Source organism: Episyrphus balteatus, chromosome 3, assembly GCF_945859705.1.
Source record: "Episyrphus balteatus chromosome 3, idEpiBalt1.1, whole genome shotgun sequence".
Lineage (NCBI taxonomy): Eukaryota > Metazoa > Arthropoda > Insecta > Diptera > Syrphidae > Episyrphus > Episyrphus balteatus.
The window spans coordinates 50004751-50027400 of NC_079136.1; the positions used below are offsets into that span (position 1 = coordinate 50004751).

At 32.6% G+C, this 22650-nt stretch overlaps 2 protein-coding genes across 2 annotated transcripts; one reads left to right on the top strand and one right to left on the bottom strand.

The window, feature by feature from the left end:
• Positions 1-667: 667 nt before the first annotated feature.
• LOC129914870 (dolichyl-diphosphooligosaccharide--protein glycosyltransferase subunit 1) lies at positions 668-8896 on the bottom strand. The gene is made up of 2 exons (XM_055994291.1): positions 8206-8896; positions 668-1493 (listed from the first exon to the last, which is right to left on the bottom strand). Exons 1-2 carry the CDS (start codon positions 8771-8773, stop codon positions 691-693), a joined length of 1371 nt encoding a protein of 456 aa, XP_055850266.1. The 5' UTR covers positions 8774-8896; the 3' UTR covers positions 668-690.
• A 4109-nt stretch (positions 8897-13005) lies between these two features.
• Positions 13006-22520, top strand: LOC129916715 (DNA-binding protein Ets97D). Its single transcript, XM_055996824.1, has 7 exons — positions 13006-13046; positions 13489-13662; positions 13778-13904; positions 13966-14035; positions 14098-14230; positions 21292-21548; positions 21614-22520. The coding sequence occupies exons 2-7, from the start codon at positions 13590-13592 to the stop codon at positions 22307-22309; spliced, it is 1356 nt and encodes a 451-aa protein (XP_055852799.1). The 5' UTR covers positions 13006-13046; positions 13489-13589; the 3' UTR covers positions 22310-22520.
• Positions 22521-22650: the final 130 nt, after the last annotated feature.

Genomic DNA, 22650 nt, shown 5'->3' on the forward strand with positions numbered 1-22650 from the left:
TTTTTCAAAATTATGACCATATATAAAAAAATAATTTTTTGCAAAAACAAAAATGTGAAATTCAGTCCCTTTCTCGATAAAAAAAAATTAAAGGTATGATATTTGACTAACTTTTTGTAATAATCCAGTAACTAGGCATTATTATCTTTCAATTAAGTCATCGTTACCTAAAAAATTGTTTAATTTAATATTTTTTACGAATTTTTGAAAAAATGTTACATGAGAGTAACGCTGGGTCCGAAAGGGTTAAAAATGAACCACAACATGATTCTCCAAATATGAGGCTGCCCGGGAGTGCTTTTAAGGAATGCTGTTTAGTCTCATTCAGTTTAGAGTACAATCTTACTGGTCCGTTTTTGACTTTTTACAACTTAATTTCCTTAAACTTATCTTTATTGAAAATTTGTATATTTAAGGCCACATATTTACCATGCTTACCTGTTTAAGTTTCTACATTGCAAAAATCATGGAGAATAAAAAAAAATATATGTTGTCTTATTTATTTTTTATTGTTCTCTTTAATCCTACAATAATAGAATCACTAATACGAAATTCAAGAACGAATGTGTGGTGATGCTGCATCTCCTTTTAGCAGCTGTTTGTTATCTTCAAAATGCATTTGTTTCTCGCGTGTTAAAAGTAAAAAAGAAAATAAAAGGAAAAAAACTCAAAACACACAACGAATTTAATTTATTCTTTATGTGCATGTGGTTCTTTCTCCTTCGAGATTGAAAAGTCCAAACGCAGGCAAATAATTACAAGCACAAACAACGCAAAGAAGAATAAAACAGCCAACAATGGCTCATGCAACATGGTCACACGCGAGAAGTTGTACTTCAAATTAAAGTCACTAATGTGATTCTCAACGAGGTTTTTCTTGCTAAATGAGATCACTGGACGTCCAAAAGTGTCCAGGTAGGTGAAGTGCAAACTATCGGCTTGACGACTCACAGAGTATGGAGTGATCAGTTTGATGTTGGATGCTCCTTCGGGCAAAATGATCTTCACAGTTGCTTCATCGACAACCATGTCATCGTAGATATGATCAATAATGCGCATTTTCAGGTAGAAGTTCTCGCCCGAGTTGAAGAGGTATTCAAAAGAGGGAACATTGTAACCCAAAGTGTAGAAAGTCCTCCAGCCTCCGAAAAGTGGGAAACGTGGACGCAAATCCAATTCAACAGAATCACGGAGAACCTTCATGTTCGAGGTAGAGATGTTGCCATTGGTGTCACGGTAGTAAACTCCTGTTGCCGAAGCTGGGAGCATGGTTTTGTAGGATTTCACAGCTGCTTGGCCACTGCGAGCATCCTTTTGGAATTCGTAGCGGGAGAATGAGCCCTTCAATTCTGCTCCAGAGTGAACCATGTCGATGTTCTCGGTGACTGCAATGTTGCCCCAATGTGAGACTTCCAAGGTGCGCTCCAAGCGAGTCACCGATAAGAAGGGGGTGTGGTTCTCGAAGTGGACAACGAGTTCGGATGAAGTAAAACCTGTTCGAGAATAGAAAGATGTAAGGAATTCTTTTTAATACGCTTTTATTAGATTAACTAACTTATACCTAATATAATAAAAATTTTGAAACAAAATTTTGACCGAATTCCAATCATCGTATCGAACTGAAACGTTTTACATAAGAAAGGTTCAGAGAAAAAACGGTTCAATCAGGTCCACTTTTTGTCAAAAATAAACTTGTAGTATCTACTGAGCACTATCTGATGGTATCCTTACTTTTAGAAAACAAATTTAAGCCTTAAATAAGTGACGTGCTTTTAGTACTAAGTTGTATGAAGAAAAAAATTTTAAAATGCATTTTTATCGGATTGAGTTGGAATGGACTTGTGCTGTTTTTTCTCTGGAACCTTTATATATTATGTAGTTCGGATGACAACATAATATTTTTGTGGTCCGGCCCCTGGAAGGGGCATTGGGGGGTCGAAACACCTCAAATCAATTTTAGCTTACTTCCAATTATCGTATCGAAATGAAACTTTGCACTAACACTGCCGGTCAATAGAATAGGTTGACCTTGTCTTAAAAAAAGCTCTTTAAAAACCCTTTCGAGAATGCATTTTCAAAACATGTCTTTTTTCCTAACTATGCCATAAATCATAAAGAGGTAGTTGAAAAACTATCATAACGATGTACATAATATGTCCTGTCTTGGAATGTTCCTAATAAAAAAGGCTTATTTGGATCGGTCAATAGCATTGACAATTATACAAGTGAACCTATTCCATTGACCGATGAAAAAAGGTCTTTTTTGGAAGGATTTGTATTAAGTTACTGTTGTAATAGTTTTGAGTCAGCTTTTTTTTATAAATAAGTCAGAAAAAGGGATATCTTTGAATATACATAAATCATTAAAAACGTTTTTCTTCGCTGTTTGTAAGTGCACAATTCAATTCTTTATCGTTTATAGGGTGAACCTATTCTATTGCTCGGCACCGTAAAATAAAAATCTTTTCAAAAAACTCCAGCCTATGAACTTGGTGGCAGTGTTGCTAGAGCCGACTATTTATGGCCAAACAGGCTCCTTTTTTTATAAATCGACTTTTTATAAAATTTCAAAAAAGGCCTTTTAGACTTTTTTCGTTTATCTAGCTGTTTAAAAGATATTTGAGGTCTAAAAATTGAGAAAATCTTTAAAAAATCGTTTTTAGGTTCTTAAATTTGTAACAAATTGAAAAATTATAATAATCAAGTGGGCAAGACATATTCGTGTTGGAAACAGATTGCTCTACAAAAAAGGTCTTAATAATTTTTTTTGTTAATTCAATTTAAATATATTCGAGGTCAAAATTTAAAAAAAAATATAAAAACATTTTTTCCTTTTCTAATTCACTGAATAAGCAATAGTAAGAATAGGGGGCGTGGTTTCCACTTATTTTAATGGAATTATAATGAAATATTATAGACAATTTCTGGATATCGTAAAATCTTGAAGCTTTGTAGAGCTGGGGTCGAAATACGGCATACGATTACGGTCATACGTTAACGTTTTGACTTTTGCTCTGTCTATTTAATCAGAAGAAAAAGATAGAGATAGAAAAGATTCGACCCCTGGTATCTTATACAAAGGAAACATTTTTATGAGAAAGATTTTCTATTCGAGAGGCGTAGTCCCTACCCTTTGATGTATGATGAATGATTTTCTAAAAAAAAAGAAGCTAGAATAAACGAGTATAGGTCGTTTCAAATCAAAAGTCCCATGGAAAATTGAGCAAAAATAAAAAAAACTCATTCGCTTACTGGAAGGAAGCATTTATAAGGCAGCTGAACTTTTTTTAAAATTACGATAAAATAACGAAGAACAGTTCTTGATATCCCTATTTTAATTAATTGATCCGTCTGTGAGATTCACTGGGTTAGCCTCAGAAAGCGGAGGCAAGTCTCCCGGGCTTGCATCACTCCATATTCGCGGGCAATACAAAAAAAACATACAATTATTTATTATTTGAAGGCAGTTAGGATAACTTTGCCGAAGATATTATTATAGGACTAGGTGAAGATGGATCAGAAAATTCCAGTTTATATGATAGCAATTCATAACTTAAAATTCTATTCACATCTTTTCATTTGTATAATTGGGCAGTAAATATCTTATTTTTATTTTTCAATTATTTTGGAGTCGTCACCATAGAAATCATTAATAAACAAATTCATATTTTTCGTTTGCTTTTTTTTTTCTCTAGCATTTCTTTCATTCAAACAAGTATGATTTGTTGTTATTTTTGAGTTGATTTGTCGCAATGAGCCAATAAAATTGAGTTTTTTGTTTATTTGTTCTCAATTTTATTGGAAGGGAGAAAATAAACTCTGAGTCAGGACTTTTGATTTGAAACGACCTATAACTTAGATTTAAATTCTAAACTCTAAAGCAATGCCATGCAAAAAGTAATGAAATCACAAAAAAAAAAAACATATGTATGTACATAATTGTTAAAAAAAGAGCCAAGTTCTAATGTTAGATTTTAAATTTGTTTTTGTATCAATTAAATTTTTTAAATTAGACCTCAAATATTTTTTAAAAGATTAGACAAACAAAAACAGTGTATGTGCTTTTTTTGAATATGTAAAGAAATTTATAAAAAACTGGTGTGGAATCGCATAAGGTGATTGGTGATAGTCACATTTGTGATCATAAAATGTGATCACAAAATATTTTCTGTCCGTATAAGGTGATCACCAAAAATGTTTGATAAATTGGCATCACTCTGCTGGAATGCACAGAATTGGCACACATCTGTCAAATTTTCATCGTACAAATTTTTTTTATTGTAGTCTCCGTTTGTTTTGCTTCTGTTTTGTGTTTTATTAAACAAAATATAGCATTCGCACTTTTAATTTACCTAAACACAAATTAGTTTCACCTTTTAACAAATATATTTCACCCTTTAGCAAATATATTTCACCTTTTAGCAAATATAATTAAACTAAAAGCAAATCAATTAAACCCAAAAGCAAATATAATTAAACTTAAGCAAACTGTTTAAACTTTAAGCAAATCTATTTAACCAAAAAACAAATTTATTTCACCTTTAAAAATGAAAAATTATATTAAAATGAAAAATTATATATTATCCGTTTGCTGACATTGGAATAAGTAGAATAATGTCAATAACATTGCTAGGGCAATCTACTTTTATCAATTTTACTTCAATAACTGCAACCAATCTTTCGTTTAAGTCGTCGCTTATTTTTCGAAATAAGATATAGCATTCGCACTTTTATTTAAACTTAACACAAATGATTTAACCTTTTCACAAATATACTTCACCTTTTAGCAAATATATTTCACCTTTTAGCAAATATAATTAAACTAAAAGCAAATCAATTAAACCCAAAAGCAAATATAATTAAACTAAAGCAAACTATTTAAACTTTTAGCAAATCTATTTAAACTAATCGCAAACTGATTTAACCTTTTCTAGAAAAAGCTTTTGGTATCGAACTATGAAGAAGGGATGAGGATTTTGAAGCTGTCCGTAGCACTACAATCTACGAAACACCCCAAAACCCACAACAAGACCCTATAAACAAAATGCGCATTTCAGTTAATAGGGAAAATCTAACAAAAAAAGAAACTTCACCTAGGATTTGATGCAGTTTTTAAGAGCGGTTTATTTTCAGTATAAATCTCAGTTTACGTAATTTTTTGTTGGGTTGGACATCCGCTATTTAAAAAATCGCGTTACTCTCAATATCTCGAAAACAGAAAATTTGCTGATTTTTTTGGTTTGAAAATACAATTATCTATTTTTCTCCCAAATATATTTATATATCTCATTTCCTCATGTGAGCTATACTTTCTGAGTTACATCGCCGTAAAACCTGTGTTTTTTAATGTTTTTTATTTCCGAAAAAGTTATGTCGGAAAAAATTAAAAGTAACATACTCCAACTCTTAAAGTATAGCTTATTAAAGAAAAATAGACACTTCCTTTAATCAAAATATACGCACGACAAGTTCTAAGTAAGATTAACATGGACCATAACTTGGTTGCAGTAATTGAAGTAAAATTGATAAAAGTAGATTGCCCTAGCAATGTTACTGACATTATTCTACTTATTCCAATGTCAGCAAACGGACTAACGTTATTAAAAAAAACATTATCACTGACATTTTTAATTTTAAAGGTGAAATAAATTTGTGTTTTGGTTAAATAGATTTGCTAAAAGTTTAAAAAGTTTGCTTTAGTTTAATTATATTTGCTTTTGGGTTAAATTGATTTGCTTTTAGTTTAATTATATTTGCTAAAAGGTGAAATATATTTGCTAAAGGGTGAAATATATTTGTTAAAAGGTGAAACTAATTTGTGTTTAGTTTAAATAAAAGTGCGAATGCTATATGAAAGAAAGCAAGATAATTATATTTTCAAACCGAAAAAATCAGCAAATTTTCTGTGCAACAAGTCGTTTTCGAGATATTGAGAGTAGCGCAATTTTATAAATAGCGGATGTCCCACCCAACAAAAAATTACGTAAACTGAGATTTACACTGAAAATAAACCCCTCTCCAAAACTGCATCAAATCCTAGGTGGAGTTTCTTTTGTTGTTAGATTTTTTCCATATTAACTGAAATGCACATTTTGTTTATAAGGTCTTATTGTGGTTTTTGGGGTGTTTCGTTGATTTTTGTGTTACGGACAGCTTCTAAATCCTAATCCCTTGTTCATAGCTCGATACCAAAAGCTTTTTCTAGATAAGGTTTAATCAGTTTGCGTTTAGTTTAAATAGATTTCCTAAAAGTTTAAATAGTTTGCTTTAGTTTAATTATATTTTCTTTTGGGTTTAATTAATTTGCTTTTAGTTTAATTATATTTGCTAAAAGGTGAAATATATTTGCTAAAAGGTTAAATATATTTGTGTTTAGTTTAAATAAAAGTGCGAATGCTATAACTAAAAGTAATTGATTTATTACAATAGTGTCGTCACGTGAATCAATTTGTACGTACGGGGTGCTTTATTTGCATCTTAACTTAACCATTTGAGAATGGTGCGGGGAACTAAGTCCACGGGAGCTAAGTCCACTGAGGTAGTTAGTTCCCACTCAGTGGGAACCAAAACCCCTTTAGTTAAGTGGAAAAAGTTCCCATGCTAGGTGGGAATCTCATTCCGGAAAAAAACGTGTGGTTTTCGTTCCCTTTGAATGTTAACTTAATTCCCATTTCACCAAGAAGAAGTTAAATAAGAAGAAATAGAGTCGATAGTTTTTAATTTGACTTTTTATCGAATCTTGAAAATCAGCAGCTCATTTTTAAATTCAGTTTTCAAGAAACTGAAAAGAGTGTAACACCCACGTAACTAGCCCCGTTGATGTTAGTTCCATTTAATTTGGAATTAACATCCACGGGACAAGGCACAGTTTAGTTAAAAAAGTGTTGTTATTGGCGCCTTCCTGGCGACTTTACATACCCTAAGCGGAGCAACGAAGTTACCCGAGCGGGACAGAGGACCCTAAAAGGGATTTAAAACACTGAGAACCCGTGAAGCGAGTCAGGCAAGGTTTCGGTTAGTTAAAAAGATGCCGACATTGGCGACTTTAAATATCCTAAGTGGACCACTCACGCAAATTCGTTCATCTGCTTAGGTAATGTTAGATCGCCAGGCAGACGCAAATGTTTGTATGTTAGTGAAGTGTTATAATTTGGCAAACGGGAAGCGGAAAAACATTTGCTAACATGAAAATCTATTTGATTTGTACAACCCAAACGCGAAGCGGAAAAAAATTTTGCCCAGGGGAGAATCAATTTTGAGGTGTGAAAATAAAAATTCGTGCCCCTGCGCGTTTTTTTTTTTTACTAAATAGTACTTTTACTAAAAATCACGCTTATTTGATTACTTTCGTTATTCGTTATTAAATCGTTGTTGAAAATAAATTCTCTTTTAATTTTTTTGAGTGTGTACTAGGTTCCCATTAGAGAATGGAATTCAATCCCACCTTGAATGGGATAGAAAACAACTTTACTAAAGTGTATTTCGTTCCCACTAAATGAGAACGAAGTCCCTCAGTGGACTTAGTTCCCGTGGACTTAATTCCCTGCACCTTTGAGAATATTTATTTTATGAGGATTTCTGTTTCTAAACAAATTATCTCAAATGGTTGACCGGAATTCGAGTTCCTGGGATAGAAAAAGACAGCCTCCAAATGTTCATTATAGAGTAAAAAAAAAAACATCGAAAATTTTCAAGATTCGATTTTCTGTGTATTGATGAGCTTTTACATTATGCAACAATAAAATAATTCAAATAAATTCAAATTTGTTTATTTAATTGTATTTTGCCTTGAAAATTGGAATAAGAAATATATTTTTGTATGGAATTGATAGCAAAATAGTTGTCACAAGAATAAATCACAAAAATGTGATTATCACTGTGACTATCACCTTACGCAGATCAAATTTTTCTTTTGTGTTGTGACTGTCACCGATCACAAATCACATTAGCCTATTCCACCCCTGACTTTTTTTTTAGTAGAAGATTGATATAAAAATGGAAAATTGCGGAGCGGAGGACCTTCCCATTAATAAAATGTGCTCATATTTGGTAAGTATATTCTAGAGAAAATAATTTAAATTAGTTTGACCCACCCTAATGAGTATGGGATATGTTAGTTTTCGATTTTTGTTTTTTTTTTTTCTTGAACATGCTTGTTCTTCAGTTCTACATTTGTATATTTCTCTTGTCTGTACTCGGACTTACCGTCAATATTCTCAAATGGTCCATAGGTAATGGTGCTTCCAGAGACAGCAACCGGTTTGGTTTGAGTGTACGACTCAATGCTGGATGAGCTCAAATGAACCGTTGTCTTCTGGGTCAACGTTTTGTATGGACTGTAGAAGTAAACACTACCAAAATACCTGACCAATTGCTTCTCGGCTTGACTGATCTTAGCCGGATGTGGTTGCAATGATTTAGTTGCAACAGTTTCCACATAAACGACTTGAGTGGGAGCGGCACTTGGGAATGTTAGAAGAAACTCAATTCCATTGCTAGTTTCTTTTTCAGTGTGTTTTAGCTCTTTTTTCGATGAATCTTTAACCGAAATAAAAGCTAAACGTTGACGTTCATTACTTGGTATCACCAGGCTGTAGGCGGTGATTCCTTTCTTAGCGGAATGTTCCAAGATAATTTTATATGAAGTCTTGACGAGTTGTGATGTTAAATCGATTGTGCGTTCCACGTTTTTATTTACAACTTCAGCATCAATTGCACCATTGGATAGGGCAATTACTGAGATGATAATTAAAACTATTGAAAATAGTTTCATTTTGGGATAATTTTTTAGTAAAAAATTGTGAAAAAACGCCGGTAGTAAATTTTTCTTTTTTTTTTTCTTTGAACTAATCAAGAAAAGCCAACACACCGCTCAACTCGGAAAGAAATGACACATCAGTGGAAGCGAATGAAAGCATTCAGATGAGGGTGGAGCGCTGAATGTTTGATTGGTTTTTTCAGTTGGATGCGTTCAATAAATGAATGCATTCGACCAAATCTAATATTTTTGAAGTTAAAGCCTGGTACGCTGCTCGCGCTAAATTTTAGCTCCCATACAAATTATCGAAAATTTTTAGCCGAGATAAAATGGATCCCATACAAGTTATCGATAACTTGTATGGGAATTTTATCTCAGCTAAAATTTAGCGCGAGCAGCGTACCAGGCTTAAGGCTTGACCCACACCAGAACTTTGTATATAAAATCTAAGCGCCCTCGCGACCACTCAGGTAACGAACAAACTAAAAAATTGCACTTCATGATAGTACTATAGATTTTATATACAAAGCACCAGAAGGTATGCGGTCACAGTAGTACATGGTATAGGCTGTGTTCCTTTGGGCTAAGCAAAGTGCTTTTTAGTACTTCTGAATCCATTCAAAGACATTTTTTCTATAGAAGAAATGGAGTTGAATACAACCAGAAGTACTTAGCAGTAGATACTTTAAGCCAAAGGAACACAAAGAGAAGGTTCCAACTAGCACAACAGCTTCTATAAATTGAGATCTCGCAGGTATTACTTTCTATACAGCTTGTATTGAGCTTGCTTCAGAATTTAATGGCTTATAAAAGTTCGAACTTGTTTAACAACTTCTAATAAGTTGTTTAAATACTGTTAAAGAAACTTAAACGAAAACAGCTTGTTTTCGGAAAAGCCTGCTTAGTGAATTTATAGAAGCTTTACAGAAATTACCAAGTTTAGTATTTGAACTGATTAAGTTTTTGACTTCATTAATGAATATAATAGGATGGCCGAGTGGGTAGAGTGGCGGACTGCCACCAAGCAGATATGAAGTTCAATTCCTGGGTGTGGTAAAAAATTGTATACTTTTAAAATTATTATTAATAGATATACTAAAAACTAATGGAAAAATATATATAATTTCAGATCAAAAGATAAAATTCATGATTTAAAATCAAATAAAAAACTTTTAAAAAAGAATTCTTTTTTGATTTTGTATCTGTTTTTTTAATTTCGATAAGACATGTATTAAAGAGCTATACAAGCTCTTCCGAAGCTATCTGTCAAATCTCAAAGCTTCGGTAGAGCTTCGGTAAAGCTTCGTTTAAACTTCTTATAGAGGGTCAAACTTGTATAACGTTCTCCTTTTTCCATGCCCAACAACCTTACTAAAGTTTAAAAGAAGCTGAAATGTAGCTTTTGTAATACCTTAATCGAAGCTGAAATGTTAGTTGGGGTATGATCATTAGAAAAAACTCTGTATGGAGAACTTTCAAAACTTAAGTTTTTGACAGCTGCCCATTGAAATTGTTGTTGTAAGCAAATTTGTCTTGGAAATTGTTGTTGCTTTTGACTTTGCCAAATTAAACGTCAAAAACTTATCCCATTTTGTAAAATGGCGACTCTAATGATCATACCTTCCCTACAAACAATTTCGCTTCTATAAAGCTTTACAGAAACAACGATAGCACCTATAAAGCAAAATTGTTAGTCAGGTTCTCTTCTTATACCATGACAGTAGTACACATAATAAGGTGTATTATCTTCCGAACGTTGTCAAAATTTCTTTGTCAAAAATGGGCACTATTCTGCCTTTAATTTTTATGTTTCAATCGCAGTAAACAGGAAATTTGTATTTGTTTTAAGGCTTGGCCACACCGGAGGGTATGCGGTATAGCGGTAACGATATTTGTACTAAAAAAATTCCACACCTGAACGTTGATGTGTCAGTTTGGAATTTTTTTCATACAAGTACCCTCACCGCTACCCGTACCGCTACCGCATACCCTCCAGTGTGGCCAAGCCTTTAAGGCTTGGCCACACCGAAGGGTACATGCGGTAGCGGTACGGGTAATTGTATGAAGGCTTGGCCACACCGGAGGGTATGCGGTAGAGGTACGGGTAGCGGTAACGATATTTGTATGAAAAAAATTCCACATCTGAACGTTGATATGTCAGTTTGCAATTTTTTTCATACAAGTACCGTTACCTCTACCCGTACCGCTACCGCATACCCTCCGGTGTGGCCAAGCCTTGAAAACAATTCCACATCTGAACGTTGATGTGTCAGTTTGGGATTTTTTTTCATACAAGTACCCGTACCGCTACCGCATGTACCCTTCGGTGTGGCCAAGCCTTTAATTTATAAAATGTCATTTGAAAAAATTATAAATTTAAAAATAACAAATTTTCTTCGTGTTTCTAACAACAAATAACAGATAACAGATAACAACAAATAAAATGAATGTAAATAGTGAAAAGAGAAAATTATTTCATTCGAGCAAATTACATTTTTTTTATTGTTGCATAGTATGTATTTACAAAATTGACTTGACTTTATTTTTTTTTAACTGAACAAATTATTTATAAGTTCATGTTTGACGTTTACAAAAACGCTGTTTGTTTTCCACGTTTACGCAAATATTTCCTGTGGGGTGTTCATGTAAACCATTTGCGGAAATGTAAATATTTCTACATAGTGGAAAATTCTATCTTTAGAAAAACTTCATGACTGCAAATAGCAGAAATGTCTATTCTAGAATATTTAATCAAAACCAAAAAAATGTCCAACCTAGGTTATTCAAAGTCAAGTCCAAAAAAATGTCCGACCTAGATTATTTAATTAAAAAAAAAAAAAATAAAATAAATGTCCCAGCTAGATTATTCAATTTCAAAGCAAAAATCATATAAAAACTTGGTAATTTCTGTAAAACTTCTATAAGTTAGTTAATTAAAAGAAGCTTATATGCTAAAACAAGCTTTCTTCTGTTAAGTTTCTTAAACCGCATATTCTTCTTAAGGGATTGGCATTTTAGTCACCTCTGCGGCTTATTACTTTCACGCGAGTCGACTTACGCCGAAAAGCTACAATTAAATTCTGAAGCAAGCTGTATGCAACAAAGCTCTATGAAAATTAATACCTGTGAGATTTCAATTTACAGAAGCTGTTGTGATAGTTGCGTAACTACACAAAAAGTACAAAAGTGAAAATTTACAAACTGATTTTGTGATGATTTCCCGAAATAGAAAAATTCAAAAAATAATGCAGAAACAATAGGAGTATTCATGCAACGGTGTAAACTCTGGATAAACCTCATAAAATGAGAAATCTGGTACACAAACTGTCAAACCCATATCAAATTTCGACACATTTAATTATGGTCAAAACAGACGTCCATTTTTTTCCTGCAGCAAAATAAATTAACACGGGCTCTTATGAAAGAAAAATCTGAATGCAGCGCAGAGGTGCATCTTGTCTCTATTTCTAAAGGCCCAACTTTAATAGGCATATGCACACATATGGGCTTATGTCAAAATGGCATGAGTGAGTTGTCGAACATACACAATTCTTATGTGATAGCCAAAATGCGCATATGCATGCTTCGTTAACTTTCGTTAAGCATTTGAGTAAATTTCTCAGAAAAAAATGTAAACAACATAGATGCAAGGGAGATGGAAAAATTAAATGAATTTTCACTTAAGCCTGGTACGCTGCTCGCGCTAAATTTTAGCTCCCATACAAATTATCGAAAATTTTTAGCCGAGATAAAATGGATCCCATACAAGTTATCGATAACTTGTATGGGAATTTTATCTCAGCTAAATTTTAGCTCGAGCAGCGTACCAGGCTTTAATAAAAATGTGATACACGAATTCTGAATTAAATAAAAACAATTTAAAAAATATTTGTTTGTAATTAAACGGGTTTTTTGCAAATATTATGGAAAACATAAATGTAAATTGTCACAGAAGGCTATGCGCGCGTATGTTCATTATGGCTACTCTTCATGTTTTCAGAAACAGGACGACGCAGTTCGTTCGATTTTGACATAAGCCCATGCAATCTTATGCCTATTATACTTGGGCCTAGCCGCCGAAATCGGCAAATTAAATTCCTAAACCAAGACTGAACCAGAACCACATTTTTGTACAACTACTGGCGCTGAGTTTCATAATTTATTATACTGAACTCTACCAAAACATCTGCTGTACATTTTGCACAATTTTTGTTATCTGAATACATTCATTTTATACCAATCACACAAAACTCCGCTTCGATTCGACATTTTCCAAAATTGACATTTTTAATGTCGTTTTCCAAAATTATGGGAGTGAATCACTCCTTTTTCGTGCAATTTTGGAATTTGTTCACGAAGAATTTGACAAGTGGAGTGATTTGACGTTTGCTTTGCATGTGTTTTTTTAATACGAAATAATGAATAAAATAATAACACAATCTTTTAAATTCACTTTTAGTGATTTTTTACAATACTTTATTGAATTTTTTTGTAAATAAATATAATTTCCTTCACAAAAAAAGTTAAAACAACCACCCAACAATTTGACAAGCAGTTAATGAAGTCAAATGTAGAAGTATTGGTAATCACTCCGTCACTCCTTCAAAATTTTGGGAGTGAAGAATTCACTCCAAAAATTCACTCCTTTTTCAATTTTGGAATTTGAAATCACTCCTTTTGGAGTGATTATATAGCTAGGAGTGTCACTCCTTGAATTTTGGAAAACGACATAACTCGTGCTTGTGTATTAAATTAATTTATTTACCAAATACAAAAATGTTTAAAAAAATCTTAATAAATTAAATAAAAACCACTTTTAACATATTATAAAATGGATTCACAAGACTTAAGTGAACATTTATCAGAAGACATTTTATCTCGCTTCGAAAACGGATCTGACTTGGGTAAATATATTCCATCTTCCATATTTGTTTATCTTTCGTTGTTTTCATTTTCCTGTGTTTTTGTTATTTCTGTGTATTTGCTTGATGGACACAAATCCTTTTCCTGCTTCCATAGATGGAATTATTTCCGGTGAAATATTTCAACAGGACAATCTCTTTATGGGCGATCACGATGAAGAAAACGAACCCGATGATATTATCATTTTGCATATGGATATTCGGGAACCACTTAGTTCATTAAAGTAAATTTTGTTGAAAAGTTTTTGGTTTAATCTGGGATAATTTGCAATCTTTTGTTTATAGAACACTCTTGGAACAAAAAATTGGTGTTGAGCTGAAAAAGTACAGCTTTTGGCTTCAAGATGCACAAATTGTAAGTTAATTTTGTTAAAAAATACTTATTTTTATTGTAATTCATTTCTTTACACAAAACAGCTTGAACCTCATAAAAATCTCGTCGACCAGTGCGTTAAAGGTGAAGGTCTGGTTCAGATTAACGTACAAATCCAGACAATCAATCAGCGTATCAACATTGTTGATGTTCTCAAGCCAACGGATGCTGCTTTAGGTAAGACAAAAAAAAATGATTCTTAGTTTTGAGGGGATGAAGGGTTATGTTTGGCGGAAGTGCAACAAGTCTTTTCAGTTATTTGAAAATTTATGAAAAATATGATTATTCAATTAAGGGTTTTTCTAAGGGTTATATCCGACAAATGGCGCAATCGAAAAAATATAATAGAGTTTCTGCATACCATCCTGGATTAGGCCAAGAGTACCCATCTTCAGAAGATTGGGCTCTATTTAAATCCCTAGCCCTAGATTAAGTTATGAAAGAAACAAAGATTATTAGTTATATAACTTTAAAATAAACGATTGCATATAATTGTCATATAAATTGTATTTTTACCACGTGATATCATTTTTAATGAAATTAATAAGCTTTTTTTTGAATTTGATTGTTCTGTTTTCACTCTTTATAACGGTGGGGAGGTTGTTAAAATAATTATTATTATTATTATAATTTATTAACATATAATTAAAATTATAGTGCTAATACACTCCTGCTCAAAATTAACGCACACTTTTTTCTTCTTTAGTCATACCCCTACATCTTATTTAAAATGGCTTTTAAATTATTTGTTGTATTTTTTTGTGTTTGGTTATTATTAAGCAAGTCAGAAAAATGCTAAACTGCAACAGTATTATCAACCAAAAGAAAGATGAACCAAATTTAGCAATTTAAGGTCTGAAAACTGATATTAAAATAATTTTTGTTTTTTAAGAAAAAAAATTTTTAAAAATGGAAGCACGTGACAGTTCTTTCCAATAATTTTATTCAATACTTGGCATTGTCTCCTCTAGCGCTTATGACAACTTGGAGTCATCTATTCATTCCACGAATTAACATTTGAAGGTTTTATTGTAACTTTTCTTTCACTCCAATTTTCTGTGGATCAAGAATGCTTGGAGGTGGATTTCGGCCGCAAATGCACTTTTTTCAACATTTCCTAGACATGTTCTATTGAATTCAAATCCGAATATCTATGTGGTCAATTCAAGGGTGGCATATTTTAATCTTGAAGATATTTTCAAACCACTCTAGCATGCATTATCGTGCATCAGACTGAACTGTGGACCAAATCTAGGGGTGATTGGAACCGCATGGTGTTCGAGGATATCAGTCAAGTATTTTTGGGTATTTAAAGTAGGTCTAGGAGAGCTCACTAACTCCGTAGGTGTTGTAAAGCAGAGTTTACTTCATGAAAATTTATGACTCATCTCTAAAAGGTTAGCGGGTTGACAGATAGACTTATCTTATATCTCTCCAAATCTTCCCCACAAACATTTTACTCCATACCTTCAATTTAAGATCACTCCTGTCTTATTTGAGAAAATTACCACGATACTGTGAGACAAAGTAATAGTAGGAATTTTCTGTAAAATAAATATGATGTGCGTTAAATTTGAGCAGGAGTGTATAAAGAAAACGAGCTCAAGTTGCTTAGACTTCCGGCTCTGAGGTGGTTTAACATTCAAATACGTACTTAAATCTAAATTTAAATCTAATTTTAACTTCATATTTTGAAAAAGAAAAAAAAATTATAAGTATTCAATAATAGGATTGTATAGGTATTAGATATTTTACAGATATAAGATATTTTATAGAAAATATATTATTATCATATTTATTTTTTTGTAGATAACTACATATTTTATGTATGTTGTCATGACTGGGGCTATGTAGAGTTTGGCGGATGGAGAGATTGGAATCAAAAGGTTGATGTGTTGTTGAAGCTGAGCAGGTATTTATAATGTGGTTGATATCGATGCGTGAGTTGCGAGCTGGGCAAATAGGCGGTTGTTCTTTACGAAGAATATGTTGATGAGTAGAAATTGTGTGCCCAATACGTAGTCTTATGAAGCTTGTATTCATGGATTTTGAAGTTGTGGTAGGGAGAATTAATCGGCTTCTTTCCGGGTTAATGGCAGCATAATGGTGGTTATAGGTAGACCATTCATATAAAAATTTTGATTTTAAGTAGGTATTGATGAAACGTAGAAGGTCTGGTTTAGTTACTGATTCAAAAAGAAAAACTGGAGCAGAATGGGCCTTTGAGGCTTCTTGGTCATATATAATGGAGTTTTGTGTTCTGGTTAAACGACAGCGTTCTGGCCTCAGGTTGTTACTATTCCGTAGACTGTACGGTTGAACTTGCGCTACTTCTAAGATTCCATCCGAGATATATTCCGGCAGCATTCCATTTCACATTTTGAAGATAAAAACCATTGTAGCATATGTCAGCTTTTGTTTAACACTCATCCACTTCAAACATTCAAGCATAGCACTAACAGGATTGTAAATATTCATCTTTAAGATTATTCTCATACCTTTGTTTTGTAATCTTTGGAGTCTTAATTTAACATCAGCATTCGAACCGAACAGAAGAGTAGAGCAATAATCGAAGTGTATTTTAACCAGTGTATTATACAAAAGAACAGAAGCATCAAATGTTAAATTTTTTCGTATTCTACTCAAAAAATATGTTTTCTTGGAGATTTTTGAACAAATATGACTCGCATGTTCCTTGAAATTAAGCTTATTATCAATAATAACACCCAAGTACTTTATACTCTCAACACAGCTCAACGACACACCATCCATACACACGTCAATATCATTGCTGACCCTAAATTTCATACATTTAGTCTTGATCACATTCACCTTAAGTTTGTTCATTTTTAACCAAATATCAACTCTTCTCAAGTCCTCATTCAGTCTCTCGCACATTCTTTCACTATCATTTCCACAAATATAAATAAGACTGTCATCCGCAAAAAGCTTAATACTACAATATTTAAGACATTTTTTAAAGTCATTCATATACAAAAGGAAAAGAAATACCCCCAACACTGAACCCTGGGGTACACCCAGATCATTACCGATTGGATTAGATATTTCGTCATTTACTTTAGTTCTTTGACTTCTATTTGTTAAATAAGATTTAAACCATTCTATTTCACGCCCACGCACACCATACAACCATAGTTTTCTTAACAATATATCTCTGTCAATAGTTTCAAATGCTCTTTTTAAGTCCTAAAACACAGCTATCATCGAATTTCCACAGTCAATTTGTCTTTTCCATTTCCACACAACACAATTAATCGCAGTCTCACATGAATGACCTCTTCTAAATCCCGATTGTTCTTCAATCAACAAATTATTATCCTCCAAGTAATTTTGAAATTGATCGGCAACAATTTTTTCCAATACCTTTTCACACGTTGGCAACATATTCACTGGTGTAAATTCTTCACATTTAATTGTATTACTAATCTTTTTAACTGGAACAACCAACGATTCCTTCCATGTTTCAGGAAATTTACCTGTGCCAAGCGAAGTGTTTATCAATTTTATAAGAACCGGACCGATAATTTCGATTGATTGAAATATCATTTCTCTGTTGAGTCCAAATATATCCTTTTTATTATTTAAATTTTTAACTACCGTGTATAGTGAACTTGCATTACAGAAACTGAACGTAAAGCTAGTATTGACATTAATATCTGGCGACACAAAAGAAATATATGGAATTGATGCATTAATTTCTCGAATACTGTTCACAAACATAAATTTAGGTACCCTAGTACTTGTTTAAATTGTTGTTTATCAACTATGACGTTTAATTTTTTTATCACAAAGTGCACTATTGCCCTCTTCTTTAATGCATAAGGGGGCACTGATATAACCGCTCATTAACTTTTATAGTGTCATAACTCAAAAATCACGAATGCAGAAGTTATTGGAATAAAGTTGTCTTTAATCCCGCAGAAAGTCATTTCTAAGCTTTAAAAACTGACGGAGAAGGAGCACTAGTTTTGTTTTAAAAACTAACTTTTTACATACAAAAATTGATCGATACTAAAATTTAAAACTCGTTTCCTGAAAAACAAGTTTTTTTGAGTTATGACGGTGTTCAAGTAAATGATCGATATATTTGCATAAAAAACCCTTTGTGATATTTTAAGATACCTAATGTAAGATTTCGTGGGGAAAAAATATGTCACAATTTGGCAAACACTCATGTCGTATAGCATGCATGTTAACATGCACGCGGCCCACAACGAATAACTTTGCGGCCCTCGACATTTTTTATAATTTTGAGAGCTTAAAGCCTAGTACCCAGATCAGAGATAAATTCTAAATCCCATAGAAATTATCGATAAGATGCTCAGATAAACTTTAGCTCGGCTAAATTTTTCTACAGTTTGTATCGGAGCTAAAATGTATGTTATTATGAGTTTGTTTTGACCAATCAAAAAAATAACGAGTTGTAGATCCTTGTTGCCTATCTCACTTAAAAAGCTTAGAAGAAGTTTTTTTTTTGTATTGAATTTGTTTAGAACTTTAAATATGTTTATTCTTTTACACTATTTACTGTATTTTTGAACGATCTTGATTCTGACCTGCCAAATGGGATAAATGCTGAAGTTTTAATATAGGCATGCATGTTGCGCCACAGTGGACTGTGAATTTGTGACTCAACCAACCAACAAGTGGAGGCACTGGAGGCCATATCAAACCTTATCCAGCTGCTTCTAGTTATAGCCCAGTCATTTTAGTGATTTTTAAGCCCAATCTGCGGAAAAATTCCTACTGGGCTGATTTTTGGTATACATGAATAGTCGCGAGATATTTGCGAAAAACTTTTCGTGACCTTTTGACCCCTACAACTCTTAACGCGGACACGATATCAATGTCGATTTTTCACATCTTCATAACAAAGCCGTCATTAAGCTGTATACCAAAATTCAGCCCAGTAGGAATTTTTCCGCAGATAAAACCTAAAATTACTGGACTATTATGCACGTCAAGTAGTTTAAAGTCTATTTCTTCTGATGTAGAGTGAACAACTTTTCCAGGGCTGTCAGAAAATGGTTCGTTTCTTTGCTAAATTTTAACATTGTTTACAACAACAAAGAGCTATCCGATAGCTTTATTTTAACTGTTAGAACGTGTCCAATATGTTTAGTTCATTAAAATTCATTGTCATAACTCAAACGATGCCTCCACTTTCATTCAAACTCCGAAGAAATATTACGCGAATTCCTTTGTATTTTCAGCTTAAAATAGTCCTAAAGTTTCATTGTTGCATTTCCACACTCAAATTAAGAACAACGAGATAGCCATTTCTGCAATATTTTATAACTTTAGGTAATTTTTTTTTATTTTCTAGCTAAAAATTTATATCAGATTCCATGTAGTATGCTATAAAATTTGGTTAATTGTATCGTCAAATTTTTAAGATTATTTCCCTTTGTTATTTTTTCAAGTGCAAATTTATGTAAGGTCATCTTGGGGGTATCGTGGATAAAAAAATCTCTCGGAATGTTTCTTTTATTTCAAACATGGAAACGAACATAGTCATGAAATCTATTGGTATTGGCAATACATTTCCATGGAAATTTAGCTGTCATTTCTAACGATTTTTGGTCATTAATTTTATTCAAAATTCATTATTTGGTACCAACCCAAGATGAAGTTGAAGTTTCAAAAAAACTCCGCAATGTCTTCACGAATACAAAGCGAAAAAAAAAATCATAAAAATTACTAATTTCCGTTTCCGAAATATTATCGAAAAAGTCGCTCTATACAAAATGTAGGTACACATAAGAAAATGATTTTTCCTAAATGTTTGTCCTTCATTTTCCGTTGTTTAAATGACTATTCTGCTTTTCGGAAGGAAGACGATTTCAGTAAAACAAAAATCATAAAAATTGACTCACCCGTTGTCGAGTTATAAATGGTGTAACTATCTTACACAACTTATAAGGTTCAATTGTTTAGTAAATTTTGAAATAAATGAGATTTCGAAAAGAGCTCAATCTCGTCTACAACTAGACAAGTTTATATCGTAATCTTCACAAGCGAAGAGCAAGATCCTAATATTAATTTGAAGGGCTCGTATTTTGAGGGAACTTTTTTTTTTTGGTGAAAACATAATGAAAATAAAAAATAATGGTCGACAGCAAAATATCACCCTAATATAAAGGTAAGATTTGCATTCAATTATTTTAGTTGGTATTAATTGAAATTTGTGTTCGTTTATTTATTTGATCATATAAACTAGCGGGAAAAACTAGGGAATACAAAAATATTCCAAGTTTTTTGGGGTTTTTCAAGTAACTGTATTTCTCATAAAATTGGTCGCACTAAAAAAAAAGGGTTTTAAAGCTCGAACTTTTTAATATTGAGAAATTTCAATGAAACATTTATTTTTATTTATTTTTTCAATAGAAGTGCATAGAAAATTGACAAAAAAATATTTTATTGTGATCCTTTCATTTTTTTGCAAAAATTCGATCGAATAAAACATCTTGATGGATTGAATCGAAACTTTGTGGGCATATTCAACCGTAAAAGGCACAATAACATTACTGTTTTCTCAATACTTTCAACTAAGCATCCGATTATCCTAAAAACCACAAAAGACCGTTTTTATTGATTTTTCAAATTATTGCAAGAAATAACAAATTTTTTTTTTTCAAAAACCCATACATGATTTTTGTGGGAAATTTAATCATTCTTTAATTTATGATGTGCAATCAGCGGTTTCTGAGATATTTATGGTTAAAAACAAAAAGATCCTCTTCCGTTCAAAATTCGATATCTGAGCGTGGAAATATTCGTATTAAACTTAAAAAAAAAGAAAATTTAAGCTGAATGAAGAAATATGATCAATAAAGTGGCTAAGATCGAAGTTTTTAGACAAAAACAAACTTGAAAAATTAAAAAAAAAATTTTTTGGTATTCAATAAGATTGAGCCGTAGTTTGAAAAAAAAATGTATTGTAATTTAAAAAAAAAAAAAAACTAGAAAGATCGAGCTTTAAAACACTCTGAGTCTGAATCCTCTTGTCCAACCAATTTTTTTAATAAACGTTCTTGTCACATGTTATGTGGTTCAAATTGACCCACGATGATTAACAGGCTATAAGTGTATTTAAGATAATCACAAAAAAAAAGAGATTTATTTTTGTCAAATCCAATTTTCAATAAAAGCCTAGAGTCAAATTGACCAAATTATAAATTTACATACATTTTTAATGAGGTTTACTTTAAATTTAGAAACCCTTGGAAATCAGGCTAATTTGTCTGCGAAAAATGCTAAAGTCGAGCAACATGAAGACAGTGATTCTGGTGATGAGGCAACGGAAGAACAGGAATCCACAAATGAACAAAAACAAAAGCCATGCCTCAATTGGGCGCTGGACACAAAGTTCAAAAAAGAACAAACTCGATTGAAAATTCCCGAAGATCCCACTGACTGGACTGTGCCACATGTAAAACACTGGCTCCAATGGGCAGTGCGGCAGTTCAATTTGGTAGCATTTTTAATAATTACAATGTTTTGTATTTCTATAATTTAATATTTGTATTTTATTTTAAGACTGACATCAGTAGAGTCGACTGGAATATAACTGGGGAACAGCTTTGTTCATTAACACACGAAGAATTTCGTAAAAAGGTTCCCAACGATCAGGGAAATGTCTTCTGGACTCATCTGCAGCTCCTGAAGGAATGTAAATTTGTATCTGTAGTTGTGTCCGTTGTGCCAAAAGCCGAGCGAGAAGAATACTCAGATAGTAATAGTTCGCCGGCACACCGAGAGCAGAAAATCATGCGAAAAACTCCAAGTTACAACAACAAGAGCATTTGTGTGGTAAACGGTCAAGGTGGATCAGGTAACAATGGCCAAATGCAGCTTTGGCAGTTTTTATTGGAAATCCTAACCGACTGCGAGCACACAGGTATCATCCAATGGGTTGGCACGGAGGGTGAATTTAAACTCTTGGATCCAGAGCGTGTTGCCCGTCTCTGGGGTGTAAAGAAAAACAAACCAGCGATGAATTATGAAAAGCTGTCACGTGCCCTGAGATACTATTATGATGGCGATATGATATCAAAAGTTTCTGGAAAGAGATTTGCCTACAAGTTCGATTGTGACTTGAAAATGTTGATTGGCTATGATGCTGAAGAGCTCTCAAAATTGGTTAACGAGAGAAAATACGTTGATGAATTTTTAACAACCAATGACAAAACTGATGACGCACAATCTGAGGACGATGATTATGATGACGATTGACAGGTGTTAAGTTTGAATTATGATTAAATCATACAGAAAATACAAAAAATATTATGTTAAATTTCACTTTATATTCACAACTTTTATATTTGCCCATTTTATTTGCCTTAAGACAAAACCACAAAAAATCCGTATATTATGCTTGAATAGAGATTAAGGTTAAACAAAATGTTCAAATGAAATAAGAAATCGAAAACTATTTTCTACGAATTATGTTTTGTTTTGTGTTTTATTTTTTAAAGACCGATTAGTAACTTTAAAGCTTGTTAAAGCGTTTTTGAACGTGAGCGATTTAAAAAAAATTCTATGCACATTAACATTGATTTAAGCTCTAACGCATT